Here is a 15,138-nt window from a genome sequence, read left to right on the forward strand (position 1 = left end):
TTGTAGTACTCTATTTATTTTGTCATATCCCTTTAATGTAGAGAATAGTTATAGTTTTATTGTAATCTGGTTTGTCTTTGTTTTTTATTGAGGTCTTGTAGAGAATTTTGTTAATAGTGCTTTGGCTGTACCCATTTTTTTTGGAAAGTATTGCTGATCACTTTAAATTCGTCTTTTAGTGCCTGTTCGCTGGAGCAAATCTTCATAGCCCTGTTTTTTAGAGTATTGATGACACCTAGTTTTTGTGTTGGGTGGTGGTAGGAGTTTATGTGTATATATTGGCCGGTATGTGTCAGTTTTCGGTAAACAGTGAAGGAAAGATTGCCCATAGGAAGACATGTGACAAGTGTATCTAGAAACAGAAGTGTGTTCTGTTTTTCAATCTCAATAGTGAACTGTTTGTGTTGTTTGTTTAGGTGGCTAAGGAATGTGTCTAGTGTCTGGCAACCACGAGGCCAGATTGCGAAAACATCATCAACAAATCTCAGCCAGACTTTGGATTTTAAATGGGAAGAACCTAAAGCAAGGTGCTCAAAATGTTCCACATAAAAGTTAGCAATTGGGGGGGGGGTAATGGCGAGCCCGTGGCTGTGCCTTCTTTTTGTAGGTAGAAAGTGTTTTGCCATACAAAATAACCAGAACGTAATACATGGGCAAAGAGCGCCGTGATATCTGGAGGGAATTTCTTCTGTAAAAGAAGGATCGTGTCACTGATTGGGACATTCGTAAAGAGGACAGAGATGTCAAAACTGATAATAAATCATATTTTTCTAATGTAATGTCTTTGATGATGTTTATGAAATGTTGTGTGTTTTTGATATAGGAGGGGGAATGACCTACCAACTCCTTGAGTGTTGCCGCTAATTTTTTGGCTAAGTGATAAGTCAGGCTATCTATCCCTTTGACAATAGGCCTTAGCGGTGTTTTCTTTGTGAAATTTTGGTAGACCGTAAATTCTTGGAGAACGAGCGTAGTGCGGAATTAGTTTTTTGACTGTATCTTCGGGCCATGTGGTAATTGACTTAAGTAGATTCTCTGTTTTCTTTTTAATTCTATTGGTTGGGTTGTAGTTAACTAATTGGTAAGTGTTATTGTCCGAGACCAGCAAATTAATTTTTACCACTAAGTGGTTCAGTTTAAAATAACGATGGCACTTCCTTTATCTGCTTTGGTGATTAAGATGTTCGATTTTGACTTTAGTGATTTTATCGCTGTTATTTCATGTTTAGTTAGGTTGCTTGTTATTGTTTTGTTATGATTTAAAATGTTAGCGGTTTCTAAATGTATTTTTTCTGCTATGTTATTTGGGATGAATCTTAGGCCTCTTTCAGTATTACAGATAAATTCAAGTTTGTTTATCGATTTGGGTGCTATGACAAAATTTAAACCTTTGTTTAAAGCATGGTTTCATAGGTTAACTATGTTACTGTTACCAGTAGGCGATTGGTGGCTCCTATTGTTTCTTAGTTGTTATTGTTCACTGTGGAGAAATTTGAATATGGCAGCTGGTTCTGTCGATCTTTTAGTCTTTGGAATTTGGAAATTAGGTTTTCTTTCTTCATTTGGAGGATGTGGTTCGCTGTGTTGGTAGTAATCTTTTCCAGGATTATCTAGATATCTGCATTTAGGTAGCTTGAAAGTTCTTTTTTCCTTTTGTAGCTGGTTTTGTGTAGTGGCTAGGTTCTTTCTGGTGGCTTGAATTTGTTCTCTAAGTAGTGCTTTCTCCATGCAGAAGTATGTTCGTTTTAAAAAAGCCAGATGATTGATCAAATTAGAAACATGAATCTTCAGCTTACCGTATTGATTGCATCGCTTGTGGGTCGAATCTCCATGAATTATCATAATGCTTTCTTTTAGTAAAAAGCCAAACGGCTATTTTTTCTGCATGAAACTCTTAGATTGTAGTTTTCGATCTCAGAGTTTCGCATACTGACTGTAAAATAATAAGGGATTTTTTATCCCCTTAATTTAATCCTATCTTTTAGTGTTACACAGTGATCAGCATTCATTTTATAAATAACTTTATTATCTTGACGTTTCGATCTTCATATCAAGGTCATCATCTGGAGCATACACAATTATACTATACAAGCTGTAAGCTAGTGAAACAAAGATTTGATCACATGTTATTCTACTGGCATGACCTCTGGTGGAAAAAAAAATTACATCAAGCTAGAATTTAAATAATCATTCTTTCTTACAGATAGTTTTCTTTAACAGTGATGTCCTATTTTTAGTATTACAATTGTTATTTTTGATTTTAAAAAAATTATTCATAAATTACAACATGAATAAACATTCTTTCTTACAGATTTCTTCCTTAATAGTGATGTCCTATTTTTAGTATTACAATTGTTATTTTTGATTTAGGATCCTGGATTTTCTACAGTCCTGTTTATAGTTGTTCTTAGAGAGGAAGGATTCTTGGGACGAATATATGCCTTCCATATGTATGGGATTTTTAGACCATCATTATTGGGGTGGTTGATAACAATCTCACAGGCTTCCTTAAATTTGCATTCATACCATATTTTGGTGTGATGTAGAAGCAAGAAACAACAGGAGCCACCAATCGCCTACAGGTAACAGTAACATAGTTAACCTATCAAACTACACTTTAAACAAAGACGAAATGTCGATACTTAACAAAGGTTTAAATTTCGCCATAGCAGCCAAATTGATAAACAAACTTGAATTTATCTGTAGTATTGAAAGAGGCCTAAGATTCATCCCAAATAACATAGCAGAAAAAATACGTTTAGAAACCACCAACATTTTAAATCATAACAAAACAATAACAAGCAACCTAACTAAACACGAAATAACAACAATAAATTCACTAAATTCAAATCCGAACATCTTAATCACCAAAGCAGATAAAGGAAGTGCCACCGTTATTTTAAACTGAACCACTTATGTGGAAAAAATGAATCTGCTGGTCTCGGACAATAACACTTACCAATTAGTTAACTACAACCCAACCAATAGAATTAAAAAGAAAACAGAGAATCTACTTAAGTCAGTTACCACATGGCCCGAAGATACAGTCAAAAAACTAATTCCGCACTATGCTCATTCTCCGAGAATTTATGGTTTACCGAAAATTCACAAAGAAAACACACCGCTAAGGCCTATTGTCAAAGGGATAGATAGCCTGACTTATCACTTAGCCAAAAAATTAGCAACCACACTCAAAAATTCTGCAAACAGATAGAGGGGACAGCCATGGGTTCACTACTTTCCCCACCCTTGGCCAACTTCTTTATGGAGACTTTTGAAGAGAAAACCCTAAACTCAGCCCCACAAAAACCTACTATATAGCTTTGCTACATTGATGATATGTTCGCTATTTGGCCACATGGCCCGGATTCACTCCTCTCCTTCCTAACACACTTAAACAACCAACACCCTAGAATCAAGTTCACCCTGGAAAAAGAGAAAAACAATAACCTCCCCTTTCTAGACACACTAGTCACCCGCCAACCTAATGGAACCTTGGTTTTCTCAGTTTACAGAAAACCCACCCATACAGGCAGATACATTCACCAACAATCCCATCACACACCCCCCCCCCCTCACAACAATATGGAGTTATTAAGACACTATTCAACAGGGCAAAAATAATCTGTTCAAATGATCAAGCCCTATTATTGCTAACTTTTATATGGAACATTTTGAGCATCTTGCTTTAGGTTCTTCACCTTTAAAACCCAAAGTCTGGTTTAGATATACGTTGACGATGTTTTCGCGATCTGGCCTCATTGCTACTAGACACATTCCTTGCCACCTAAACAAACAACACAAATAATTCACTATTGAGATTGAAAAACAGAACACACTTCTGTTTCTAGATACACTTGTCACGCGTCTTCCTATGGGCAATCTTTCCTTCACTGTTTACTGGAAACTGACACATACTGGCCAATATATACACATAAACTCCTACCACCACCCAACACAAAAACTAGGTGTCATCAATACTCTAAAAAACAGGGCTATGAAGATTTGCTTCAGTGAGCAGGCACTGAAAGACGAATTTAAAGTGATCAGCAATACTTTCCAAAAACACTGATAACAAAATCCTCCACAAGAATAAAAAACAAAGACAAACCAGATTACAATAAAACTATAACCATTCCCTACATTAAAGGGACATCAGACAAAATAAACAGAGTTCTACAAAAATATAACCTCAAAGCCATCTTTAAACCTCCTGCAAAATTAAAAAGCTTACTCAACTCATCCAAAGACCCACTCCCTCCGCTGGCCCACCCTGGAGTATACCATATCTATTGCACCTGTAACATCCCATATATAGGAGAAACAGGACGCACAATTCCCATCAGACAAAAAGAACATAAACGACACATTAAATATAATAATTATGGTGAAGCTGGCCTTTCTGATTAAATATAATAATTATGGTGAAGCTGGCCTCCCTGAACACCCTACATAGAATTGACTGGAAAAGCACTAGTTGTCTACATCATGCCAAAACATGGTATGAACGCAAATTTAAGGAAGCCTGTGAGATTGTTATCAACCACCCCAATCTGAACAATAATGATGGTCTAAAAATCCCATACAAATGGAAGACGTATATTCGTACCATGAACCTTCCTCTCTAATAACAACTATAAACAGGACTGTAGAAAATCCAGGATCCTTAATCAAAAATAACAATTGTAATACTAAAAATAGGACATCACTGTTAAGTAAGAAAGAATGTTTATTTAAATTCTAGCTTGATGTAATTTTTTTTTTTTCCACTAGAGGTCATGGCAGTAGAATAGCATATGATCAAATCTTTGTTTCTCTATCTTACAGTTTACAATGTGACGCAGCTTGTATAGTATAATTGTGTATGCTCCAAATGATGATCTTGATATGAAGATCGAAACGTTGAGATAATAAAGTTATTTATAACACAGTTGTAAAATCCATAATTTATAAATTAAGGCCAAATAGACCTTGCTATGTCCAATTATTTTTACCTAATGACAAATAGTCATTAGGTAAAATAATTTCATGGAATGTACAATAGTATGTGCAAAATGTTTCCAAAATAAAAATAAACAACATGGGAATATAAAAGATATCCCTATTTATACTTTGTTAATCTTGTAAAAGCATGTGCTAAGGATCCTTCCCATGTACTGAGAGTGGTGCTGTTGTCACACTAGCAGAGTATGACATGTATTTGACTTCCTACTGAAGAGATAAGTCAGTTGTATTAATATTGAACCTTATATTTAGCTAGCATATTAGTTAAACTAAGCTTTGAGTTTGTTTTAATTAAATGTCAGCATAGTTGAACATCTGTTTTATATCTCTCTTATATATCTTATATATTTTGGTTAAATTAGTAAATGCATGTAGTAGTATGACAATGGAGACTGCCCTTTGTTTAACTTTGATATAAATTATTTCATACAATGTAGTATGTGTAAAATGTTTCCATCGGCAAATGTGAATCATTTTGGGGGAAGAAAAGAAGTCAGTAGTGTGAGAATTGGTCTGAAATGCATTTTGATTAAACAGTGGAAAATATGTGGAATGGGAACAAAATTTTGAGCAAAGGATTAAATCACCTGCAAAAGAGATAAAATGCTGTGAAATAGATGAAAGAAGTAGAGGGTAAAAAGGGCAATACAATAGAAATGTCAAAGCTACCATGAGTTCTTCGCAGTACTAAATGGAAACTGGAAAACTAGTATTTGGTAAGTAGAAAGAAATAAAAACCAGACAGAATATGAGGGGTGGGGAGAAGAAAAATGTATTAAAAAAAATAGAAAAATGTAAAAAAGGATACAATGTGGATTCTTTGATTACAGGTGTGAAGATTTTATGTGACAGACTATATGTAAGCAGGTAGTAGAGAAGGTGGAAGATATGATTGTGTTGGTTGGAAAGAATGATTTGAATGGTGATAAGTATGGTGGTCTGAGTGAGAAAGAGAATGTAATGGAAGAGGCAAAAAGAAGACCAGAAATCAAGATCATGAGTCATATATTGAGTTATCTTGTTTCATGCTTCTTGTTGTATGGAACCACTATCCTGTTTCTCCTCAATTTCTCACAGCAGCCTCTGCATTATCATAGATATTTTGCAATAAACATATCAGATTCTTCTCTGCTCCAGGTGCATAGTACTCCTTCCTCTTCTGAATCCTGCTTGATTATTTTCTAGATTTTCTTTCATTCATTTCTTTATTCTTTCTGCTCATATCATAAGTACTTTTCCCACATGACTTGTACTTTTCATGTTGTTGATCACTGATCAGGTGGACTTCTCCTGATGGAGAAGCTGACTACTAATGATCTCCATTATATTCTTGGAAATAAATAAAGGAAAATGAAAGCCAAATTTTTTATCTCCTAGGAGAGATTGTGAAAATGATGGAGAATGGTGTTAATTCTGAAGGTTCTTAGCACAGTTGGGGTATCAGAAGATTAAAAGAGTAGGCATGTTTTTGGTATGGTAGGAGGTGATTTGTCTTGATTATAGGAGTGAGAGAAGGATAAAATACCAGATGATTGACTTTATCTTTTGTTTGGGAGAGAGAGACAAAGGTAAAAATTTATATCCTTGGTCTCAGCAAGGATATAACTTTTAGGCAAGTTTTTTCCATTTTGGTCTTTTGAATGGAATGGATTTATTGATGTGTTTTTGGCATCTGTTGTAACCAACTATAGTGTAGGCTAACTGCAAAGCTAGAATTTGTCTTGAGTTGCTTATTCCATGTTATTTTAGCATAAACTGTCTTGTCATGCTTGTTAGAGATCTATGGTTTTGATAGTGGTCAGAAATTTTAATTGGAATGTGTGGGGTGGGATCTTTCATTCCAGTACAAATTATTTTAATTGCTCAAGAAAGATGTTTGGATAAGGAGATTAGAAACAGTAATCATACCATGGGAAAGAAGAGCAGAAATATGATGACTGTCCTCTGTATAACCAGTTAAATTTAGTCTAATTATTATTATGCTTATTATTAGTTAAATATAATTAAAAAGAGTGATACATGAATATATAATAATATTTAATACTATTTTTTTTTTCTTGAAAGAAAATTGCCATCCTGTTAAAAAATTAAGGCTTACATCAGATGAAGAAGAATTTTCTATCATGGTGAGAAGACTTTGATAAAATATTTTATTTTATTGATAAGAGTACAACTGTGAACATATCAAATTTATAAATAGTTAATGTATTGCAATTTTTTTTAGCTGCACAAGGACTTTCTTTTTTGTATAATTCCATTTGATATTGTTGTATTTCATTTCACTAGTGATTCTTAATGATTGGTATTGCTCTTTAGTTGGAAAGACCTAGCTTCAAATCTCGTTAATGTGAAATTTGAAAGAACTTTTCAACCAAACATGAGTTATTTACTCAGTCTCATGCAGAGATAGCACAAGTATTCCCTTCCATAAAAAGGAGATATAGATGTAAGTAGATATAAAAATGTTCTTTTTTCAGTGTTCAAGAAAACATTTAATGAAATGTTTTGTCTTCTATCTCAAGGACACTGGTGATGTGAATAATTTCCTTAATAAGTGATGGAATTAGAGATATCTGAAACTGTCAAGTGTTATTAATGGGGAGCCATACTCTGATATATATATACAGTGTTTACAAAGTAGTAAAAGAAATTTTTTCTCTGGTAATGAATTTGTGATTTCTGCTTCTTGTAATTAAACTGCCTAAGGTAAGAATGTTTATACTCAATTAAACATTGAGTATTAATGGAACAAATATGCTAAAATAGGAAACATTGCACAGTCCCATGGAAGCTAAGAAGTTTTATAATTGAAGAAAAGGCCTAATAAAGAACTGACTCTAATGAATAATTTTTTTTAGGAATTTATTGTGAAAAACGAAATTTTCAGGCTAGTAGACTGATTAAGTACATGTAAAACATTCTGTTAATAGAATGGGTCAGTGAGAGAATCAAGTTATCCTTTAAAGATGGAGATCTTAAAATATTTAGAAGGTTGTGGATCCAAATAATTAAATAGTTTTTATAATAATTAATTTTTATTTTATTTAACATGTATATAGTTTTGTTTAGTTTTATTAAACATATATTTTTTCCTAGATTCTAAGTCAGTATACAAAATGCACATACACATGCACACACATAAATACAAGTCTTTAAAACAAAATGTAAACAGATTGACTTTTCATAATGATTGAAAGTTATTTTCGACTAAATGAACTATGGAAAAGATAGACTTCAATTGGGTTTATATAGGTCAAATTTATTTGAAACTAAGTAAGATACCGACAAGTTTCGCCAACTTAGCTGTTTAGCTTCTTCAGGGTAAAAAATAGTAGATACAGAACAGCTTAAACACTAAAACTGTTCATGAAGGAAAGAACCGAATACAATTGTATTTTTTACAAAAAAAACAGAAGAACACATACATCACACGCATGGAGCTCGTATGATGTCAACTGTTGTTATGTAGGAACGTTCTATAATTAGCAGCAAGATTTAACTCTGGAATGTTTAAAGATCTTATGAGGGTCTTCCAAATATCAGGCAGAATTAATCCTTGATTTCTATTTAGGTTGTGTTTAGAATGGATAACTGTTATGGCTTCTTTTATGATATGGGAGCAAAAATCTTCCTCTAAGTAGGACAAATAGCTTTTGTCCCATTCTATGGTATGGTTTGTCCTGGAGAAATGAAGCGTGTTCCATTGACAGTTTCCAAAATGATTGCTACACTCCTCAAGCCACATGGAATACGAGTGACTTTTAAACCTTTAAAGACTATCCGCCAATTCTTAAGATCTCCGAAAGACAGTCATACTTTCTTCAAATATGCCGGCATCTATAACATCCCCTGTTCGTGCGGATTAAACTATATTGGTCAGTCCTCTAGAAGTTTGGAAATCAGAAAAAAAGAACACATAGGAGATCTAAACAATAACAGAGAAGATAATTCGGGGTTAGCACTTCATTTCTCCAGGACAAACCATACCATAGAATGGGACAAAAGCTCCATGCCCTTCTTTGAGGAAGATTTTCGCTCCGTTCTAAATACAACCTAAATAGAAACCAAGGATTAATTCTGCCTGATATTTGGAAGACCCTCATAAGATCTTTAAACATGCCAGAGTTAAATCTTGCTGCTAATTACAGAACGTTCCTTCATGAACAGTTTTAGTGTTTAAGTTGTTTTGTATCTATTATTTTTTACCCTGAAGAAGCCAAACAGCTAAGTTGGCGAAACTTGCTCGTATTTCTTTTTTAGTTTCAAATAAATTTGACCTATATAAACCCAATTAAAGTCTATCTTTTCCATAGATTGACTTTTCATTTTTCTGATTATTATTTCTCTTTACACTCTGTTAACATGTTTTTGCCCTTACTTTTCCTGTTTGCTTTACATTTATTTATTAGTTGTAAGATGTATTTTTTTGTATATCTCTTCACTTTTGATATTATCAAATTTTGCTTATTCCACAATTTTCCTAAGTGATTTCATTTCTCTGATACTGCTCAACTTTTGTCACTAACTGTTTTGGCTCATGTTTCAGATATGCAAGCCAAAAAACTGGTCTTATTGTACCTTTATACACTAACAATCAATAATTGTCTGGACACCCCCCCCCCCCATGTTATTTGAAATTTTGGAACATTCCACCAGGTTTGTTAATATAAAAAGTGTATATAGATAGTAGGAAGCAGTATTTCATTGTAGTAGTTGAATACAGGTAGTATGGCAACATGATGTGTACTCGGTGACCTTGAGAGAGGTGTCATTGTGGGCTGTCACATTGGTGGCATTTTCATATGTGCCATTGCCACTCAACTAGAGCATTCAAAATCAATTATTGGCAATGTGATCAACAAATGGAGACGTTCTGGTATCACTAGTGCAGGAAAACACCCAGGACAGCTGTCAAAAATGACTCAAAGGGATAGGAGGGTGTTAAAACAAGTGGCATGCAAAAAATGGCTACAATTGGCACAGACCATCTGTGATGAGTTCTAGAGCAGCAGTAACACCAAGGTTAGCATTAGTACTGTATGAAAACAACTCCATTTACTGGATTTCCATGGAAGAGCACCAGCACACAAGCCGAACATCACAACAGTGAACAAGGTGGCTCATCTGACATGGTGCAATGAATGTGTGAACTGGACAGTTGACCAGTGGAAACCAGTACTCTGGAGCAATGAATCAAGGTTCACCTGTTTCCAGTCTGATGGCAGGGTGTGGAGGCAGCCTGGTAAACACTTGTTACCACAGTGTGTTGTACCCACAGTTAAGTTTGGTGGTAGAGTGGTAATGGTGTGGGGCGCATTCAACTGGTTTGCAGTAGGACCACTGATCGTTGCCCATGGTTACATGAAGACAGCTCAGTAGTTTAATATTCTGGATAATCAGGTGCTGGCTACACTGTGGAGTTTTTATGGAACAGACCCATCTTACTATCAAGATGACAATGCTCCATGCCACAAAGCTGCCACTGCTATGGAATAGTATGAAGAGATGGGTGTCAAACGACAGGCCTGTGCAGAGTCCTGATCTCAACCCTGTCGAACACCTGTGGAATAAATTGGAGTGGCAATTGAGATCCAGAGCAGCACGTCCTTGATCTGTCTCTGAACTCTGTGCTGCTTTGATAGAGGAATGAAGACTTTGATGTCTGTCGCACTTTGGTGGAAAGCCTCCCTCAAAGGATACAGGAGGTGATCAAAGCCAAAGATGGACATACCTGATATTAAGGTTCGCCTGCTGGTATCAATTGTAAATTGTTAATTATTGTAAATCAGGACAATTATTGATAGATAGTGTATATACTTATTTACGATATTTAAATTCTTATTTTTCCATTTTGTTTTGTTTAAACATCCAGAAGTCTTGTTTGCCTTAAGTGATTTTCTTTTATTCATTTTCTTTTTTCTTCTGAGTTAATCTGAATTCCTAAGTATTTAAAATTCATCACTTGTTCTCTTTTATTATTATTATTATTATTATTATTATTATTATTTATTTCTAACTTGGTTAGTTGCCTACTGACCACAGGGGATCTGTTTGAAATAAAATAACTCTCTTTGTTATTCTGGGGTTGCATATGACATTTACTATATTATTAATTTTTAGTCAATTTAACTTCTTATATTTTAGCTCTATTATTACAGTTGATGCTCGCTATAGTGAACCCATAGGGACCAGAGAAATAGTTTGTTATAGCACAAGGATTGATATAGTAAATTTAGGAAAAAGAAGAAAAAAAAATTGAACCCCTTTTCTCTTGCTCCAGTTCTGTTTCCATGAAACAAAGAGATGGAGAGAAACAGAAGCAATGGCAGGTAATCATACATCTTCAACACTGTTTATGTATGACAACAATGGTTCCATTTTCATAAAACAAACGAAACTGGGGGAAAAAGAACAAAAGAAATGGCGAAAAATTACACATTCATAATACTGCTTATGTATGACAGCAAAAAACATAAACAAAGGAAATCATGCATTTGTGATAGAACACAAAGGATTGACAAAACTATGCATAAAGCATACACAAAACAACATGAAAAGTACAAAGCCAAACAATGATGGGTGATACACAAGAAAGAAGAGAATAGAAGAGTATGAAATTATGAAAATAAAATCCATGACATTTAAATTTTCAATTCAAATCTTCATAATAAATTAATTGTGTGCTGTCTGTACCATTAAAATCAAAAATAAAAGTTCAGCAGTCAGTCAACTTTATAATTGGTCACCTCCAATTACAAAGAGGAAAGGAGAATACAAGTGATGGACATGAGTTAGCTTAAGGAGAGAGGAAAAGTAATTTACACAGCTGGTGTGAACAAGTCAACTTCCTAATTGGACAGAGACTCAATGATGATCAGCTGATATAAATTGATACCATTCTCTTAGAACTGTAAATTTTTAAAAATTGCATTGCCATAATATTTTGTATATTATTTAGTATTTCTATATTATTATTTATAATATTTTATAAATATTATATGTATAAAATTATATAATTATATAATTTTAGTATTTATATATTTTAGAGTTATAAAGTTTATGTGAATAACATCTCATTTTGTGTTTGAAAAATTCCTAATCCTTAAGGTTAAAAAAGGTATTCTGATTTAGAATTTTTGATTTGAATGGTATAGTCAGTTCATATTTTGCTTCGTTATGAAGATTCCAGGTAAGTTGCATTTTTCAGATAATGTAACATTTTGAAATTTAAACATTAATTTTACATTTTCATTTCTATAATTTTATACCCTTCTTTCATGGGTATCTTCCATTATTGGTTGCATTTGAACTTTTTTCATGTGATGTGTTATTTGTTCGATTCATGCCATTTCTTTGGTTCTGTTATCAGTATATAATCTCCTATTTCCTTGGTTCCTGCCATACATAAACAATGTTATGTCATCAGTGTCAAATTTCCCACCATTTCCTATGGCAACTGGTAAAAAATTCAGTGTGCTGTAATGAATGTTTTAAGTTTGTAATAGTGAGAACAGTTTCTATGGGACCTGTCTGTAGTTCATTATAGTGTATAATTTCATTACAGTGGTGTTTGCTATATATATATAGTACGCATCTATTCTATTTGATCCAATCCATTAGATTGTTATCATTTGGTGGTAACAGTAGGAGATTTAATGAATCACTCTAACCTTTTTTTTTGTTTTGTTTTATTATTGCAGTAACTTATCACATTTATGATTTGTATAAATATCTTTAATAGTCATTACTATCTGTGTTTTCATTTTTCTTTTTGCTACTGCATTTAGACTATTTTGTAATTTTATGCCAGCAAACACTTTGTATATCTATAATGGACATAAAAAATAAAGAATTGTATTTTATTGATCCCCCCCCACCCCTTTCTATTGGTTGTTTTACTGTTATTACTTCCAAATCTAAAATCTCATTCATCATTAAATATCAGAGATTTTAACTAAGAATTATAAAAAAATTCTTTGAATAAGTTTTGTATTATATGATAATAAAAATATACAAATATATGATAACAGATAGATTAATCTCTCTGTTATCATATTCTTTTTTGTCCATGTTCTTTGTTCTATATAAATGAAATTCTCTCACTCACCTCTGTAGTTTCGTTGATAAGAGTACACTCCATTCCTATTCATTTGGCAAATCCGGTAGTGTTCAACATTACCTAAATACTGATCACTTTTTCCATTCTTCTGTGAAGTGAGGAAATCCCATGAACTTCAGATTCATGGAGTTTTCCATCCAAACCAAAACACAGTCCTGTCTTATTTCTTGCAAGAAAGATCCCACATCACTTCACCTTTCCATCTTTTGATAATACTTTGATCACCAAGCAAGATCATGGTTTTCCTTAAACGTGTGGACAGACTTATGTGTTCGTCGAACATGTTGTTTATTATTTTAACGGTATAATAGAACACAGAAACTAATTTATTAACTTGATGCTGATATTTCACTGGTATTATAACCAGCATCTTCAGAGCACAAAAACACTGTTTGTCACAATACGCGAGACTAAAACAACATGGTGTACTTAAACAAAATTGTAGCAGCAACACAAAGACTAGAGTCCTGATTTTGGCGCCCTCTATCTGGAAAAAAAAAAATGCTATCATATATTACTAGAGTCCTAGAAAAGTGCTAGTTTTTTCTTAATATGACTGTCTCCCAGATCTTCGGCAAGTTAATACAGCCATATTTGTTGAGATTTGGAGTGTGTTTTAGGGCTTCTGTCACCTCTAAGAACAATCTCTCTGATTTATATGGGTTTCTGTGTAGTACTTTTGTGTTTTTCCAGTTGATCCTGTCGAGGGCACAACTTTGCCATAACTCCCAAGCAAGTTCCAAAAGCCGAAATAATGGCGTCCATCGAACGAGGAATTTACGACCTGCCTCCAACAATATCTAACAACATACGTTTAGATGTGGCCAACATCCTAATCAAGTCCAAGCCTCCCAAAAATAATATCCCACATAAGGAATTCATTGCTATAAAAGAGCTACACAACAACAGCCAGATTACCATAACAAAAGCAGACAAAGGAAATGCAACCGTGGTGATGGACACAACTGAATATGAAAACAAAATGCACACACTATTACAAGATCAGTCAACATACAAAATTATAGATCGCAATCCCACCAACACACAAAAGAATAAGGCACGAAAATTATTTTAAAAAGTCACTTCCTGGCCCAAAGACACAGTTAACAAACTCAAACCCTTCCATGTTAAAACACCGAGGATCTATGGATCACCAAAAATTCACAAACCAGGCACACCCCTACGCCCAATTGTGGACAGTATAAATAGTCCCACATACAAACTGGCTAGACATTTAGCGAAGCTACTAGCCACTCTCACTAACAATTCTCCCTCCTTTGTCAAAAATTCAGCACACCTAAAAAGCATCTTACAACACCTCACCCTAAAAAGCTCAGACTTAATAGTAAGCTTTGACATCACTTCACTATTCACAAATGTACCACTAATAGAAACCCTCAATCTACTGAAGTCACACTTCCCCCCTGACATATTTGAACTATTCAAATTCACAATACATGCAGGATATTTCACATGGAAAGGGAAAATATACAAGCAAATTGATGGGACAGCCATGGGCTCCCTCCTTTCCCCCCCTAGCCAACTTTTACATAGAACACCTGGAAAAACAAGCAATCAATACAGCCACTCTCAAACCAACACTTTGGCTACGCTATGTTGATGATGTGCTTGCTATTTGGCCACATGGCCCTGAGACATTGAAAACATTCTTAGCACATTTAAATAGCCAACATCCAAAAATCCACTTTACTATGGAACTGGAAGCCAACAACTGTCTGCCCTTCCTGGATACACTCATCACACGTCTCCCAGATGGTTCCTTATCATTTTCAGTTTTCAGAAAACCCACACATACAGGCAGATACTTACACAAACAATCACACCATCATCCTTCTCAACAATATGGCATATTAAAAACGCTAACCCATAGAGCGAGAGCAATCTGTTCAAATGACAAGGCTCTTACTGCTGAACTGACTCACTTACGCAACACCTTCTTGGCCAATGGCTACAATCCACAAAAAATAAACAAAATACTAAACACTCCTAAGAAA

General features: G+C 34.2%; 1 protein-coding gene across 3 annotated transcripts in view; it reads left to right on the forward strand.

Moving 5' to 3' along the window:
- Positions 1-15,138, forward strand: part of LOC150103763 (cellular tumor antigen p53-like) — a 357,156-nt gene that overhangs the window by 315,572 nt on the left and 26,446 nt on the right. For all 3 annotated transcript variants that reach the window (XM_090396534.1, XM_090396535.1, XM_090396533.1), the window contains one exon: positions 7,069-7,130. In XM_090396534.1, the coding sequence (XP_090252660.1) occupies positions 7,069-7,130 (62 nt within the window). The remainder of the gene's footprint in view (positions 1-7,068; positions 7,131-15,138) is intronic.

This window comes from Typopeltis vanoorti, chromosome 8 (genome assembly GCF_054136105.1).
Source record: "Typopeltis vanoorti isolate ZY-2024b chromosome 8, IOZ_Tvanoo_1.0, whole genome shotgun sequence".
Lineage (NCBI taxonomy): Eukaryota > Metazoa > Arthropoda > Arachnida > Uropygi > Thelyphonidae > Typopeltis > Typopeltis vanoorti.